Raw genomic sequence first — 15,506 nt, 5'->3', positions numbered from 1 at the left:
ATGTTGAGTTCTTGTCCAGCTTCACTTCTGATTCTTTGCACTTAAGAAACAATCAAACTAAGTAATGCTCTGTCAAAGTAAATTGTGACCTGTCAAAACTGCTCTCTGGATAGCAGGTTTGAGGCTTGAGGCGAAGTAAAATCTGAACATGGTGAAGCAAGAAAAGGTTTATTGAGAAAGTTAATAAGATATTCGAGGCTTAACTTGGCCAAGCCATTTGACCATGTTTTATTCTGCTACTGCTGTGCTTCTGTTACCAAAGCAAATATCTGGGGCTGTTGTGTTAAATGGGGACAGGTCAAAACTTCACTGCTGGGAGGATTTTCACACTTCTGATATTTTTTCTAGTCTCTGCACAACTCCCAACACATATTTTTTTCAGATAATATATTCCTGCTGTGCCCATCTGGATGTGGGTGGAGAAATGTAAAAACATCTGCATGTCACACACATGTGTGGGCAACATTTGCCCAGTTACTCTGCTTGCTTTGGGGCCCTGCCTCTTCTTGTTTTTTGTTGTTAATTCATGCAGACTTGCTTTTTTTCTGCCAGAGTGCATAATGGGGTGTTACTTGTGTCAGTACCCAAAATGTGGTTACAGTGATAATTTTCCTAATGTGGAGTAATGTGTTTGAATAATAAATACATGCATCACCCAAAAAATCTAGAGTCCTAAAGAGCAGCCTGAGTAGTTCTGTCCTAGTCTGTCACAATTGGGTCAAAGATGATGTAAATCTTGTAGTGAACTTTCCATTTAGTGTCAGCAAGTTGGTTGTGTTCCAGAAAAGGCAGACAGTACACTATGCTTTGTAGCATATGGCATAAATTTAGCTGACATTAAATCAAGTGGAGTGCCATCAACTTCTGCCATGCTAGTTCTTTACTGTCACATGTCATGATATGGCAAGTAAGTATCTCACCACAAAAGCAGTCTTACAGTTGATCTAAAGATCTGTCAGTTTTCACTGAAAACAGTTTCTGTAAGCTTTTTGGAGACTATCACATTCTTCTTTTAATGAGCTTTGATCATGCTTAAATCTTAAAATTGTTGTAGATTATTAACTTCTACTGAATCTTGACTCTTTTAATTCTGAGTCCCTTGGCCCTGCCCAAGCCAGCAGATCATGTAGCCACCCTTCAAAGGCTGCACTTGCACCACTTTTAATGTTACAGTCCACACTGATGTAGTGGTTCCATTATGATGACATTGTTGACAATTGAGAGAGATGCTTTTACTGCTGGTAATAATAGAAATCTTTTAGATGCTGTAAAAGTATTTTGAAATCACTTGGGTTTATTTCACAGCTGCACACTGCTGCTAGAAACCATTGTGCCTTTTCAGATCTTGTATTATTCTCCCTCCTACTGTTTCTTAGGGAGAAATACTCCCTCTAGGGATTTCTTACTAAGTTTATCCCTTCATGACAGATAAGTAGTGGCTTTCTTCTGATCTCCAATTTCTTATCTATATTTCTTTTTTCCTAAGTGATTCTTTTTGCCAAGTTTCATTTTGGTTTTGTGAGCTTTGTTCAAATGTGATTTTATTCCCCAGCCTAGAAAGGTCCTAAATCCTGTGAGCAGTGATAGTAGAAAAACTCACAATTTGGGTGTTGTCTTAAACTAAATTTTTATGTAGCCTTCAAATCCCCCAGTGCTAACTTCACCTTCATATAGAAAGGCAGATTTGGCTGCACCTAGCCAAGAAAGCAGCAAACCAATCTGATTTGTTTTTAGAAAGCATTCTCACAAACAGGAAGCTCAGTTGGAGTTTGTGTCCTGTCCTCTGAGTGTGTGTATGTGTATTTTTCAAAATGGAGACTACAAGAAAGGGTACTTACTCCCCTACTGGGTGGTCCTGTAATTCTGTAGCTGCTCTAGCATGTGACAGATCCTGTAGTAAGAGTTACATGTTTTGGAAACATCTACATGATGGAAGTGGATGTACGGAATTGCGGAAAACTCTTTAGGCTCTTGCTAAAGAGTTTTCAGATACAAAATGTCTGCAGAAATTTGTGGAAAGTCTTTTTAGGACCCCTTCAGTATGCAATGAATTTTATGTACTGTATTTTTTATCTTCTGGGTTTTTTATTGCTTTGCATTCTTTTTCTCTGTATGGATAGCTGGGGAATTTAAACATCATGGGGTTTGAACATCCTCATGCCTGTCCCTCTGACTCATTCTATACCTCTGCTACAACGTTTGCGTTTTGACACCCTGTGTCATTATTCCCTGCTTTCTCCTCTGTGAACAACTGGAAATCCTTACAGAGGAAATTTTCTAATTCCCACCACCATTAATACCCATTCAGATTGGCAACTGGGACTGCTGCTTCATTTGCTGTGAAGTGACAGACTGGGACATTCACTGTTAATCAGAGCACACACTGAGGGTCCCTGAAGGGGCTATATTCGGTTTATTAATGTATGCTGAAGCCTGCGGCAGCTTGTCTGGGCTGCTATGGACCTGCACTGGCTTGACTGCAGAGATGTGAGAATCTGTGCCACAATCAGGCCTTTGTTAGGCTAAGTTAGATATAGCCGAGGAGTTACAAGACAGGACCATGTGAGGACAAAGTCATATCTCAGAGCAAGTTAAATCTTCCATGAGGATACACCAGAATTTAAAAGTGGTGTTTGAAAAGTAGTATGGAATACTAGCTTTCAAAGTAATTTAAACCAAAACAACAACAAAATACCCACCAAAAAGCCAACCAATCAAACAAAACCATTTTAAAAACCCAAGCCAAAACCAACAAAAAAACCCCCACCACTAGAACTGACTTTATTAATTGGAAGGGTATTCTGGTATCTCCCTCTGCTTGTCAGAATCAGTAACTTGTAGATGACGAGCATGGGAAAGAGACAGTGGGAGTTTTTTCTTTATATACTGTCCAGGGACATATTTTATGTATGTAGAAATAAACTGCAAGCTGAAGTTATCACAAAGGAGAGGATGTGAGAAAAATTGCGAAGTAAATGAATAGATGGGCTTTGAATGACAACTTTTTTTTACAGCAGGGCAAAGATACATGGAAAATACTAAGAGCAGGATTTTCACATGATAAGTTTTATACTCACATTTTTATTGCCATAAATTCTCATAGCCATACTTACAATTATTTGTTGTGTGAATGCAGACCTTCCTAATACCTGCCTGCCCTCTGAGTCTGTGCTAAGACAAGTAGCACGGGAGAAAATGCAGCAAATAACTGACATTGAGGCAGTAATATCTGTGTGCTGTGATAGAACATGCAGCTGTAAAATACACCCTTCGTTCCTCCGGGTTCTGGATTGCGGTGTGTCTGTGTTAGTAGGAGCAGATTTTTGGTGTTTTTTTCTCTCTGTCCAAGACTCTGAGGATTTTACTTTTCCCTATTAAAAGAGTGATTCTGATGAACTGTAATAAAGATTTATCCTTTTTTGAGCATGTAAGGAGTTTTCACTGTTTTCTTCTTTCACTATTTGTTGAAATAAAACATGTGCCATTTCTTAGTCGAGTCACAAGATCTTTTTACCAGAAATAATTCTGAGGTTATCTTGATAATCTTTATAAGTAAGCAGATGGTTTTATTCCATTTTAATCTTAGTTCTGATCTCTTGTAATAGCTGAGAAAAATAGTTTGGTTATAAGAAGCCAAGTAGTACTATCCCAGTGACAGGACAGTCGCATCACTTTATTGGAGTTGTTTGGTTTACTTTAGTCTACGTTCTTTATAGATATTTTCACATCTTGAAAAGCTTCCCAAGCAGTGAAAACACCTACTTTTCACCAGCTTCTCATAGTCCACAAAGGTTTTGCCACCTATGACAGATCATTTATCCAACCAATACAGGGTTTGCTTACTGAGATATTGTTGTAACAGATCTGTTGCGAACCAGTTTTAAACAACTGCTGGGCAACATGCACTGGGGTAATTGCAGACTGTTCAACCCTTGAGGAAAAACATCTCCTGTACAGTAACTCTGTCACATCTTATAAAGAGGTATAATTATCATGTCCATTTGTGCAGCAGGCAGTTCAGTTCCTTGCTCAGGAGAAATTTATTTCTTTTGTATTTTAAGCATGTAGAACATGTAGAACCCTTAAATTATTTGCTGGGTTTTCTGCTTCAGATGAATTTTAGTGAATACTGCCTGTATGTTTGTGTTAAAATCTCAATAGCGCTCAGTTTCATGAGTATTCATGGTTGTGCATCCTTTGAAATAACCAGGCCAATGTAAGCACACAAATGTGACCGTACTTGGAGTAGTCTTCATCTGTTTTACCCAAGTATTGGAGGGGGATTGAGATGTTGTTGAATAGATTTTCTGTTTATTTTATTGAATCAAATAATTTTAGTATAGGGCATCATTCCCTGATGCCAGTCCCTTGAGTAAGCATAGAACACTGGAAAACATAATTTAGCTTATGATTTTAATTGAAATTGAATTGGTAAATCAGGTAAATGAGTCTGTAGCAATTAAAAAATTATTAGTAAAAGTAGAAAATTATATGGTATTTAACATATTCATTGCTAAATATTTAAATAGTCTATCTGCTGAAGAGCTTAGTCTAAGACACAGCAGGTAGAGAAAGAATGGCACTGGTGCAACTTCAGTCTTAATGTTTCATAGAATTTATGTATCTGTCACAAATAAAAAATTTAAAGGAGCGATTTAGTCTTTTGTGGCCATTTCTATTAAGAGAAGTATGTTTGTTTTTACTGGCTGTAGCTGGCTCTCTGGATCCAGAGGACCATAGAAGGGGGAAACTCTTTTCTGAAGAGAAATATTATACATAATTATGTATATTGCCATACATAGTTTCATGATTTTGATAACAATGATGATATTTAACATTGTTTCTTGTACACAGTTATGCTTTTACTCATGTTTCAGGTAAGTATTCTTTTGTGGAGCATAGGTATATGTCTTCAGGTTTCTTATTTGAAGTATATCATCTTGAGTCATTAGCCCAAACATTATTTTATAATTGAGATATAACATTTTTATAATTGACAACTCACCTCTGTCGAATATGTTCTCCAAAAAAGGTTCTGTTCCTGTTTAGAAAGAGTGCCTTGCAGCATGGAAGTAAGTGGTCAGTTAAAGGAATAACACAGCTGAAGAGGTCTAAAGCAATGATCTAACAAGCAAAAGCTGTAATTGCAAAACCCAGCCCTGCACTGGGCTTGGCAGTGAAAATTTTAGTCTATGTTTGTATTTACATTTATTGAGAGAAGACTCTCGAGGGAGGTTGAGGCTTGCTGGTTTTTCACTACAGTGCTCTTTTTGCTGTATCGGAATCGTACTTTAAACCCTGCAACCCTGCAGTCCTGTCCATTTTCTCACCACTTCTAATTATAAACATCTCCTTCAGAAAAGAAGATCCTTGAATTTAACAGATTATACTTTGGCCTTCACAAGTTGAAATCAACTTGCTATATTCATCTTTTTAAAGTTTAATTCCTCAGCTGAAACCCTGCTTTACTAAGTAAGAAAGAATTGAAGAAACAGCTGTGGGAGCTTCCAAGTTGTCTCCAACATATTATGCATTATAATTATAATTATAATTATGCATTAATTATAATTATAATTATGCATTATACCCTGACCTTTTGGTCTTCCCTTGCATTTCCGAACCTACATTAACTATTCTAAGTATGCTACAAAATATTTGACACCCTTTGGTATTGTCTTTTACAATAGGACTGGCATGCTAACATTTAATTTAGAAGTGTGCTGAAGCAGATGAGCATTTCTGTTCAGTGATTAATCACTTGCTTGCTTTCTTTGGCTTTTTTTTTGCCTTTTTTTTTTTTTGCCTTTTTTTTTTTTTTGCCTTTTTTGTTTGTTTGTTTTAAAGACCACAGACAAATAATATACTCATGTTCTGTCCAAAAAGAGTAATGGATCAAACACCTGTTTCTGCAATAATTCTGGCACATCCGAATTCATAGATATCCCATCCTGGACAAATTATTAAATGCACAAAGTACTCATTTCCTCAATACCTTTTTTATATTGAATTTCTACTATTGTTAATTTTATTACATACTAGTCAGTGTTGTCCCTACTGTCCCAAGGAGCTCCCTTACAAGCTAGTCTTTACAATACTTGTATCATTTTTTTTGACTCATGTTTATGTTTGTAGAGTCCCAATACTTCGATTTCACAGTTTGCATTGTCACTCATTTCATATACGCAGCCTACATTAAAATCACCTAATATAATTATTTTTTACTATCCCTTAAAAGCCTGCAGATGTTTTCCCAATCTGCCTGTAATATTTATAGCTGATCCCTTTGCTCTGTAAACAGTGAACAGTGTAGGGTAAATTAACCCTAACAAACACGTTAATAGTGGACATCATTAGACCTCTTTGCCTTGCTGAGTTGATCTGTGAGCTGAGGAAAGCTGTTACCATGTATAATTTTCCTGTCCTTGTTGCGGCTTGCAAATACAAATGCTTGTCTGAGAAATACTGTTTCCTCTGAAGGTTTTGCAAACAGAGAGAAATGCTAATCGTAGACACTCAGACTTGAAATGAACCCCACCCTAGTGCTGATCACCTCATTCTAGCGTTCATTAAGATCCTGTGGTAGCAACACTTGTGCAATTAGCTCTAAATTGGAGGTTTGTCACATTAAAATCTGCAGAAATTTTGGATGCTTCACATGAAACAAAATCTGAAATTCTGCGCTCATTTCAGGCCTAAATTGTGGTAGTAATTTATTTTCTAAATGTATTCCAGGATATCATTACTTGATTTTCCTATTCCTAGCAGTTGATACAATCTCAGAAGGAAGTCCACGGTGGGTGAAAGCATCTAACTGAATGTACCACCTTTGCTGGCAGGGGTACTGTAAAGTTTTTCTCACATCCAAGCCCGTTGCAACCAGCAGCACTGGGTTGTTGTTGGTTGGGGTTTTTTGTGTGATATTTGTGTATTATTAATAAATAAGCAATAATACTATTTGAGCCAGTCCTCTAAAGTGTGCTGCTGTGCTGATTATCTTTTTTTCTTACGTTCCATGTTAGAGACAATAGTGCCTTGTGCTTGCACAATTGTTTGATTTTTGTCAGATATATTGAGAGTTTATTTTCATAGTGACTGTGTGTAATAGCTCAGTGTGTCTATTTATTGTTATCAGCTTGGGTTTTAATGGGCTGGTCTTGCAAGTACTCTGCTTATTCTATACCCTCCTCCCACCAAAAGCCTGCAGGAGGTCTAGCCAACAACTATACAATAGCTTAAACTAATAAAATTAGAAATTTTTCCACACAGTACCACAATGTACAGCTTAATTTTTCTTTTGAGATTTAATTGATAAGTGAACAAACAGATTCTTAATATTTAGAAAATGAGATTACACTGAGAAATAGGAATGTGTTTGTGAGATCTGGGGAAAGATTACACTTGTTCTAAAAATGTGCCTCCATGTGCTATTGGTGTCTTTACATGAGTAAGAGCAGAAGAAGCAATGGAGAGCAATAAATACTTTAAAAGTCTACCTGAGAGAAATATAGCACTCTCAACTACTGGTATGGTCCTCATCATTGCACCATCTAAACATTTCAGAATCTTTAGGAGAGTTATTCTTGCAGCATCTCTGTGATGTGGGGAATCGCAGCTATACTCCTCTCAGAGACTGGAATTAAAAAACACAGAAAGTATTTTTAAAAACAAAAAGACAGTCTGTTGTGGAGCTGGGAATTCAAAGCATTTGGAAGTTTTAGACCAATGTATCAAGACTGTAGTTACTATAGCTCTCAAAACTGTATTTGCTTTCTGATTCACACAGTGGTCCAGTCAGTTTCTGTTTCAGATGTGGTGTTTTTATTCATTCTTGGTGATGAACCAAGATCTAATATTAAAAATAATCTTCAAGTGAAAACATTTTAATCCAGTCTGAAATTATCAGTAGTGTTCCCATATAGCTTCTGTGTAGTAAATAATCATCCATTTTGAGATGGTCAGATTTTACAATGTGTTTCATTTATTTCACACCAACATCTAGGTTTTTTTAACACTAAGATTAGATCATTTCATTTAGGCTACCTTTTTTTTTTTTCATGGTGTTTGTTGTTTTGTTTTGTTTTCTGGGATACATAGAATGAGAATCTCTATCAGTTGCAGGAATAACATTATTTCCTGCTGCTAAATGAAGAATTCTGTAGTAAATCTGAACCCTCTATTAAGGAGATGCTGTTCAGTGCAACATGTCTCTCAGCTGAACTGTCTTAAATTTTCCTCCATAATGCCTTTCTCTTAAGAGAATGCAGGATGTATGGCTATGGAAAAATAGGGACAGGAGTGGGATGGGGGGGGGCTACTTTGCTGTCTTTTCTGTAGACACATGAAACTTCAAGATTAGATTTCTCCATGTTTGGCTGTGGGTGCTCATGATTTGTGCAGCGTGTGTGTGTCTGCGTGTGTACTTTAACTTGGACTGGAAGATCCAACCCTGCCTTTTACGTGCAGGCTTGATCCTCACCTCTCCAAGGGGATCGTGTGTCAGTTTTGGCATAGCACAGATGCAGTGGATCTTGGCAGCTAAGACTGCCCCTTCCAAGCATTTTTATATAGGAAGAGCAATGTGCTGGCCAATTTCAGAATTTTAGCACTACTTTTAACTGTGAATTTCCAGAGTGCTTTCTATCCATTTGCCAGATTGGAGTTTGACTAAATGTATATGTCCATGACAAATCAGCTGCGCTTATCAGGGATGTGTGGATGTAAGAATCATATGGGTTGACTTGAGAAAATGTGAAGTGGCTAATGTGCTTTTTAGCACATTGCTCAGTATTTCATACTCCCTGCAAATTTCTTTTAAAAAATTGGAAGGGTAAGATAGGTGTCATCAAATATTTACCTCCCTTTCAGCAGGAAGGTGATTTTAGTCTATGTTGTCTATTCTGTGATTTCCATTTTTTCTCCCATGCTTTTTGTAAGGTCACTGATACGAAGAGAAAAGAAAACCCAGAAAAATGTTTTCATTATCATTTGGAAAGTTTTCAGTACTTCAAAAGCTTTGCTTTTGGAATTTCTGGCAGTGCTTAAGTTTGGGTGTTTTTATAATGATCACTGCAAAGTTTTCTAGATGGGGTCTCATATTCAGAAACAAGAAAAAGTGATAACTGAATCATCCAATTTTTTAAAAATCTGGTTAGCAAATGCATGTGATTGACATTGATGTAAATGGAAAATGGGAAATCTATATTAATGCCAGTTAAACTTTGAATGGCCAAAACATTAGATTATGAGCACGGCCTGCAGCTGCTTGTCTGTGAAGCTGAAGGCTGAGTGCACTTTAAATATTTAATTTGGGCTATTTCATTGCATTAATCCTTTCTCAGGCATAATTAAACAGATTATGAAAATCAAATTGTAAGTAATATAGTTGTCCCTTGTGTTGGAAAGAATAACGCTCAATAGTATTTGTTCACAAGCAGTGGGAAACTGATTCATGTACTTCGTATGCTTGAATAGCTTCATGTACCAGTTGTTGTGGTTCATCTTTTAAAATCATGGAAATTACAGTGTGCTTTTAAAACCTTAAATAGCAAGATATGCATTGATTGAATGAGGCCAGCTCATAAAATCAAAAGGAAAACATAATAAATAAAATTCCAGAAACCTGAGCATGTCTACTACAGCTTTGCCCTCCTTCTGACTGTGGTGTTGATGTTGGCAGGCAGTAGGCTGTGATCGACAACTTGGGAGCAATGCCAAGGAAGACAACTGTGGAATCTGTGCAGGAGATGGTTCAACATGCAGGCTTGTGAGGGGACAAGCTAAGGCACATGTCTCACCAGAAAAAAGTAGGTTGCAAGTTGATCCTATGATAATCCGTCCTTGAATATGTTTTCTGCTTACATATTTACATACGTATTGCAGTGCTGACCTCCTAGCTGTATGCTTGTTTGCAGTTTTCCAAAGCTACTTATACTAAAGTCTGTGCTAGATTAGTCTATTGAAATTCCATGAGGGATACCACACATTTAGGGTATAGCTAGGAAAGAATTTGAGATATGCTTTTTTCTTTTTCATTTTTTCCTTTCTTTTTCTTTTTCCTTTTTTTTTTATTTTTTTTTTTAATGGAGCTACTCAATTGACTCTATCAGGAATAACCATCAAGATGTACATCTTATTTTAGAGGGTATCCTCATCTTGCAATATATGTAATGCTGCAGTAGTGTTTTAAAATTATGGAAACATCTTATAGATGTTTTTATGGAAATTGTGGCCCATGATTGAAAGTGTCTGGTTTCCAACTTAACTTTGCCTTTTTTCTTTCTTTCTTTTTTTTTTTTTTTTTAAGTGTCTAAAGACAATTGAATTTCAGAGGCAAGTCAACTACATGTATGGTACACAAAGCACAAGGTGAAAAGAAGTCATACTTTTTTTGTGTGCTTGACTGAAATGTTACCATTCTTTCTCAAAATAATTACTGACTTACTGTGAGCAACTCTGTAGGTCTCAGTAGTATGTAAAATGCAAGAAAGGGGTGGTATCAGAATTAGAGTCTTAAGAACCTGACTGTTTTGATACCCAGGCAAGGATTGTCACATACTTGCCTCTGACACTTGTGCTTTCCACCCTCAAAGATGATGCTCCTTGTCTCACAGCATATGTTCCATGTGTTTATCATGGGAAATATTTTCTGCACATGGTGGGTTTGTTTTTTTCATTTCTGGGCTGACAATGTGCATTTATCACATGTATTTGCTACATGGAGATAGAACCTTTGAGGTTTGTGCCTTCACGCAGAGCCACAGGACAACAGGGTGATGATTTGGTACTTCTAAAGTCAATACTCCCAAGCTCAAATTCACCTACCTTTGATAGCTGCATGTATATCAGTACTGTTGTAGCTCAGTCTGTGGAGATTTCATTTGTGCCTCAGTAATCCGTAAAATTTTTCATCATGAAACACTGAGCAAATATCTTGAATGTTTACAGTGAGCTGGAAAAGACTTATCACAGTGACCACTTTTTATTCACTTTGTCTTATTAAATACTCTAGGCTTTGGGTCTGCACAGAGCAAGCACTAGTGAAGCAGGAAAGATTGAATAATACTTTTGTAGTGTTACCAAGTTGTATTTGTTTTGTGTGTCTATAGATAGATAAATATGTGTACACACAAAATCTCTCCCCCTTTCCAATGTTCAGGTCATCTGGAGCAGAAGCAAATTTTATTAGTCTGTTCCAGCTCTATAGCAACAGAGATGCTCCTGGAGAAGGACAGTTCCTGGGAACACCCTAATTAGTTCTAAGGCAATTCAGACTGATCTTGCTGGATTGGCAAATCTGGGTGTATGGTTCATAAGTGAAATAAAAAGTGTCACAGTTAAAGTGGTAAAAGGGATCTAGTTTTGAAACAGTCATTTTGTGGCAGAAAATGCAGCTGCATTTGTGATGTTCTGGCATAGGTAAGAGCTGACTACCACTGACATCGCTTGGTCAAAGGTCTCCCATTACCTTGACAAGGTTATGAAGAATACTTGTGGTTCATTGTTTTCTCTGTCATAAGTCAGTGCCTTCTGAAAGAAAGTGCTTTAAAGACAAAGAAAGACCATTTGGGAAAAAGATATCAGTTCTATCAGGTTTTGGCTCTGTCTTGAACTGCGGTAGACTGGATGGTATGAATGAATTATCATTCATGTGAGCTAAACAGTACACATGCTACTAAAAGCAGAACTTCTGATTATTTTCTTGGTATTATGGTAACGCCAATGTCTTTTTTAGATCCAGTTGTTCAAAACTGTGGAAGGAGTTGTGTCCCCTGTGTGAATGAAATGTGAAAACAAAGCTGTGTTTTCTTTGTGCTGATGTGTCGGTGAAGGGAGACACAATATCTTCCAAAACATTATTTTGCAACCTTTCAGACCTAGTGTTGAGAAATTACATATCAACACATGACAGGCATGTATTTAAGAGGCAGCTTGTAAGGTTGTGAGCAGGATGTAAATGTTACGGTGCAATGAGGCAAATTAAAGAATTAGGTGGAAAGCAAGAACCAAAGAGGAGAGACAAGGGAAAATGAAAGGGTCTTGTTATCTTGGTCCTTTAAAAAAAGAAATAAATAAAAAAATGAGGCATTGATAGCAAATTATTTCACATAAAAGACTCACTTGTATATTCTTTTTGATATATGTTTTTATATAAAATGAATGCCTTTGATCTGAAAGCTAAACAGCATTAAAAGAAAGCCTACTGTTTTGAAATTATGAAACAAACTGTCATTTCAAAAGTTCTTTATTTTTTCCACTAACACTTAATTGCCTTTGAAAGACAAAGCAAGGTAGACTTATGCCAGCAAGCCAGATTCTAATGTTCTGGTAAAATGATTAAAGGCTTGACTAATGATATTCAAACAAAAAGTGTAATAGGTTGTAAAATGTACCATCCCGTTGGGAAATGAGATATCATGGGCCTGATGTTTCTGGTATGATATGCATGGAACTCCCATTAACTCCACTGCACTTTGTTCCCATGGAAAAATTGTAGGATTGGGCCCTGATGTCTGCTTTCTGCACCATTATTGGCAAGAAATGGTAGGAAAGTGTTCTGGTTCTGATACCAGGAAAGAAGAAAAGATGCTGGATTTGAAATTAACAGGGAGTGAAGTTGAAGGCACAGACTTGCCCTAATCTGGTTTCATTTGCTTCTCAAACTGTTTGATGCTTGCTAGTTTTACCTTTCTTAAATTTTTGCTAAAAGCTTCACACAGAAGGTTTGTCTGTTGATAACTTTGAGTTTTCTTGCCATGCATGTTATTTCTGTTGGCACTTCTGTTACTTACAATTGTCACATGGTTTGTATGTCATCCTCCCCAAGCACACTTTAGTCATTTATCTAAACAGAGGCCTTTTGCAGGTTTCCTTGTTCAGTATCATCACCTGTTCAGTTTTGTGGCAACTTGCTACCTTGCAACTTTTTCCATGTTTCAAACCAATATACATGGAGCTAATGGCCCCCCTTGCCTGATACTTTACTTCATACTAATGATTTTTTGCCAAGATTCAACAGTTGGGTCAGAAACTTTCCATGCCAGGTGCTGAATGTTTTGGAGAAAATTCAGCCAAAACAACTCAGCATATTCCAAGGACACAGCAGAGAAAAACATATTGTTTCCCACTGTCAAAACATTCCTGAAACCTTTCCTTTAATATGCCTTAACTTCCCCCATTGTTGGACTTGATCAGGGATAAGGGATTTGAAATTTGGCAGGCAATGATCTTCTGGTCATAGACAAGTATTTTGCAGTGTCTGTGAACATCAACGCATATTTTACTACAACCCTTAAAATAAAACCAGCAAAAACCCAAACCACACAAACAAACAAATATGGAACAACCACAAAAAACCCAAACCAAAACAAACCCAAAAACCCAACCAACCAAAAAAATCCAAAAAACCAACTAAACCAAACCAACAAACAGAAAAAAAACCACACACAAAAAAACACCCCAACCCCAAAAGAAAAAAAAAAACAAAACAACCCACAAAAAACCAAACCCTAACAACAAAAAAACAACACACCAAACCCAAACCCTTTCTCTTCAGGCTCTGTACAGGTTTCTTGGATGGTAAAATCTTATATTTCTGAAAACCAGATTTTTCAGGTGTTCTTCATCTGGTTACTGGTCCTAGCTACAAGCAGATGATATGCATGCAATCTCCTTAGAATCAATTGAAATGTTACTTTTCCAGAGTATGATATTAAATAGCATCCTTGAGGTTGCTCTTGCTTTGTACTTTACTGCAGTGTAGATTTGGTACCATGAGATGCTACCTGTGATGTCTCTTGCTTCACATTCAGGCATTACAGAAAAGGTTTTTCTGGAGAGCTTCTGACTGTTCTGAACTTCATACTTACGACTGAGAGTGATGAGACCACATGAGGAAAGGAAAAGATGAGACTAATTGAACAGGAAAAAAGTTACATTAGTTCATACAGGGAAGGGAAGAGATGTGAGCGGGAGGACTGTTCTAGGACTGGCTGTACAGATTCATTGGGTCAAGGAAAAAGAGGAAGAGTGGAAGACTGAGATTAGACACAGAATCTGGGGTGGGAGATGGAGTCAGAAAAACTCAGAGAGGAAGGGGGAAAATCAGCTGTATGTAGAGCCAAGAGAGGGAATTGGGACTGATTTGGCAGGAAAACTGTATGGGGAGGGATAGGATGCCAGTACATTAGTTTTTAGGTTTGGATAAGGAATATGTTTTTTGAAGCAAATTTCATTGTGGTCTTGACATACTGCTCATCAGTTCACATCATGGAGTGGCCTTAGAGAGTATAAATGCTGTCTTTTTGGTTGAAGCTAGACTGCAAGATGTCCCCAAGAAAAGCACCCAATATTCTCCAACAGCTACTGAACAGGCAGTCCATGGGGATCAAACTAGAGTTAGTCCAAAGAGAAACACCTGCAGTGTATGTAGTGTGGATATTGGGTCTTTAGCACCACCTGTTTCAGTCTACAGTTCCATTTAGTTTTGTTGTTGTACCTTGGGAGGGCTGTTACAGGTATCATGAAGCCTTCTCCTTTATTTTCTGGATCTTTTTTGTCTTACATGGAGAAATTCTTGCATTCTCTTTTTCACTACTCATTTCATACTGCTTTTTCTTGAGTTCCATTTTCTTGCTGGGCTGCTTACTTTGTGTCTTTGCACATTTTCTCCAGTGCATACAAGTTTTAGGACAGGTGTCCAAAAGTAGAAAGAAGTTTGTTAAATAAAATGAGTTGAGACTAAACTGTCTCTAAAGCAGGTTACCATGTCTTAGAAGTAATTACTCAACAATGCAAAGTAGTGTCATTCTCAGATGAAAAGACAGCCTTGAGTCATAAGACCAATGAACAGAAAGTGTAGGAGACTGGGAAGGACTTACGGACAGAAGGGATATGCCTGTGAAGATTTTGTAGGGTGACTTTTAGGGTCAGGATATGTAACTGCTGCTTTCAGCATCCCATATCTACCTAGTTTAGGTGTATCTTAAAGAGTATTTACTTCGCTTTGGCTTTGCACAGCTTCTTCTCATTAGGCAGGTCAGCACATACTCCAGCACCAATGTCTTCTGAAATTAAGCCTAGTATTATAGTGGATCAGGGAAGCCACTGCAATAAGGCATTTGGAGTTTTTGAGTTCCCATGTCCTATTGGTTGTGCCTGGACTATTGTTCTTCATATTTTGAGAGCACATAGATCTTCAATCAGAAGCAGAGGACCAGCAGATAAGTGCTGAGCAAATACAGGGGAAGAAACAGTTTTTATAGGCCTGAAATAATCTCTCTGCCCTGCTGTAAGAGGAGAGAGGGAAAAATCCCAACTGGCCCATATGTAAAATAGTAAATGGGTCCACCATGGCCCACATGGAAAAATAAATAAAACCTGCTGAATTGGATTGAGCTCAGGAATGTGGCTCCTTTATTTTGATCCTGAGGATTAGCTCCCAGTCTTACCATAGCAGGGAGTCTGATCTTGCTCTCAATGAAATCCAAAATCTAAATCCACATTAACAC

The 15,506-nt window shown here is 37.4% G+C and overlaps 1 protein-coding gene across 1 annotated transcript in view; it reads left to right on the top strand.

The window, feature by feature from the left end:
• The window catches only part of ADAMTSL3 (ADAMTS like 3), a 185,765-nt gene that overhangs the window by 93,287 nt on the left and 76,972 nt on the right, over nt 1-15,506 (top strand). Inside the window, exon 7 of the mRNA XM_009897286.2 lies at nt 9,677-9,803. Coding sequence (XP_009895588.2) covers nt 9,677-9,803 — 127 coding nt within the window. The remainder of the gene's footprint in view (nt 1-9,676; nt 9,804-15,506) is intronic.

The sequence above is a fragment of the Dryobates pubescens genome, chromosome 17 (genome assembly GCF_014839835.1).
Source record: "Dryobates pubescens isolate bDryPub1 chromosome 17, bDryPub1.pri, whole genome shotgun sequence".
Classification (NCBI taxonomy): Eukaryota; Metazoa; Chordata; class Aves; order Piciformes; family Picidae; genus Dryobates; species Dryobates pubescens.
The sequence above is the reverse complement of the archived record's forward strand: the minus strand, read 5'-3'. Positions and strand labels throughout refer to the sequence as shown.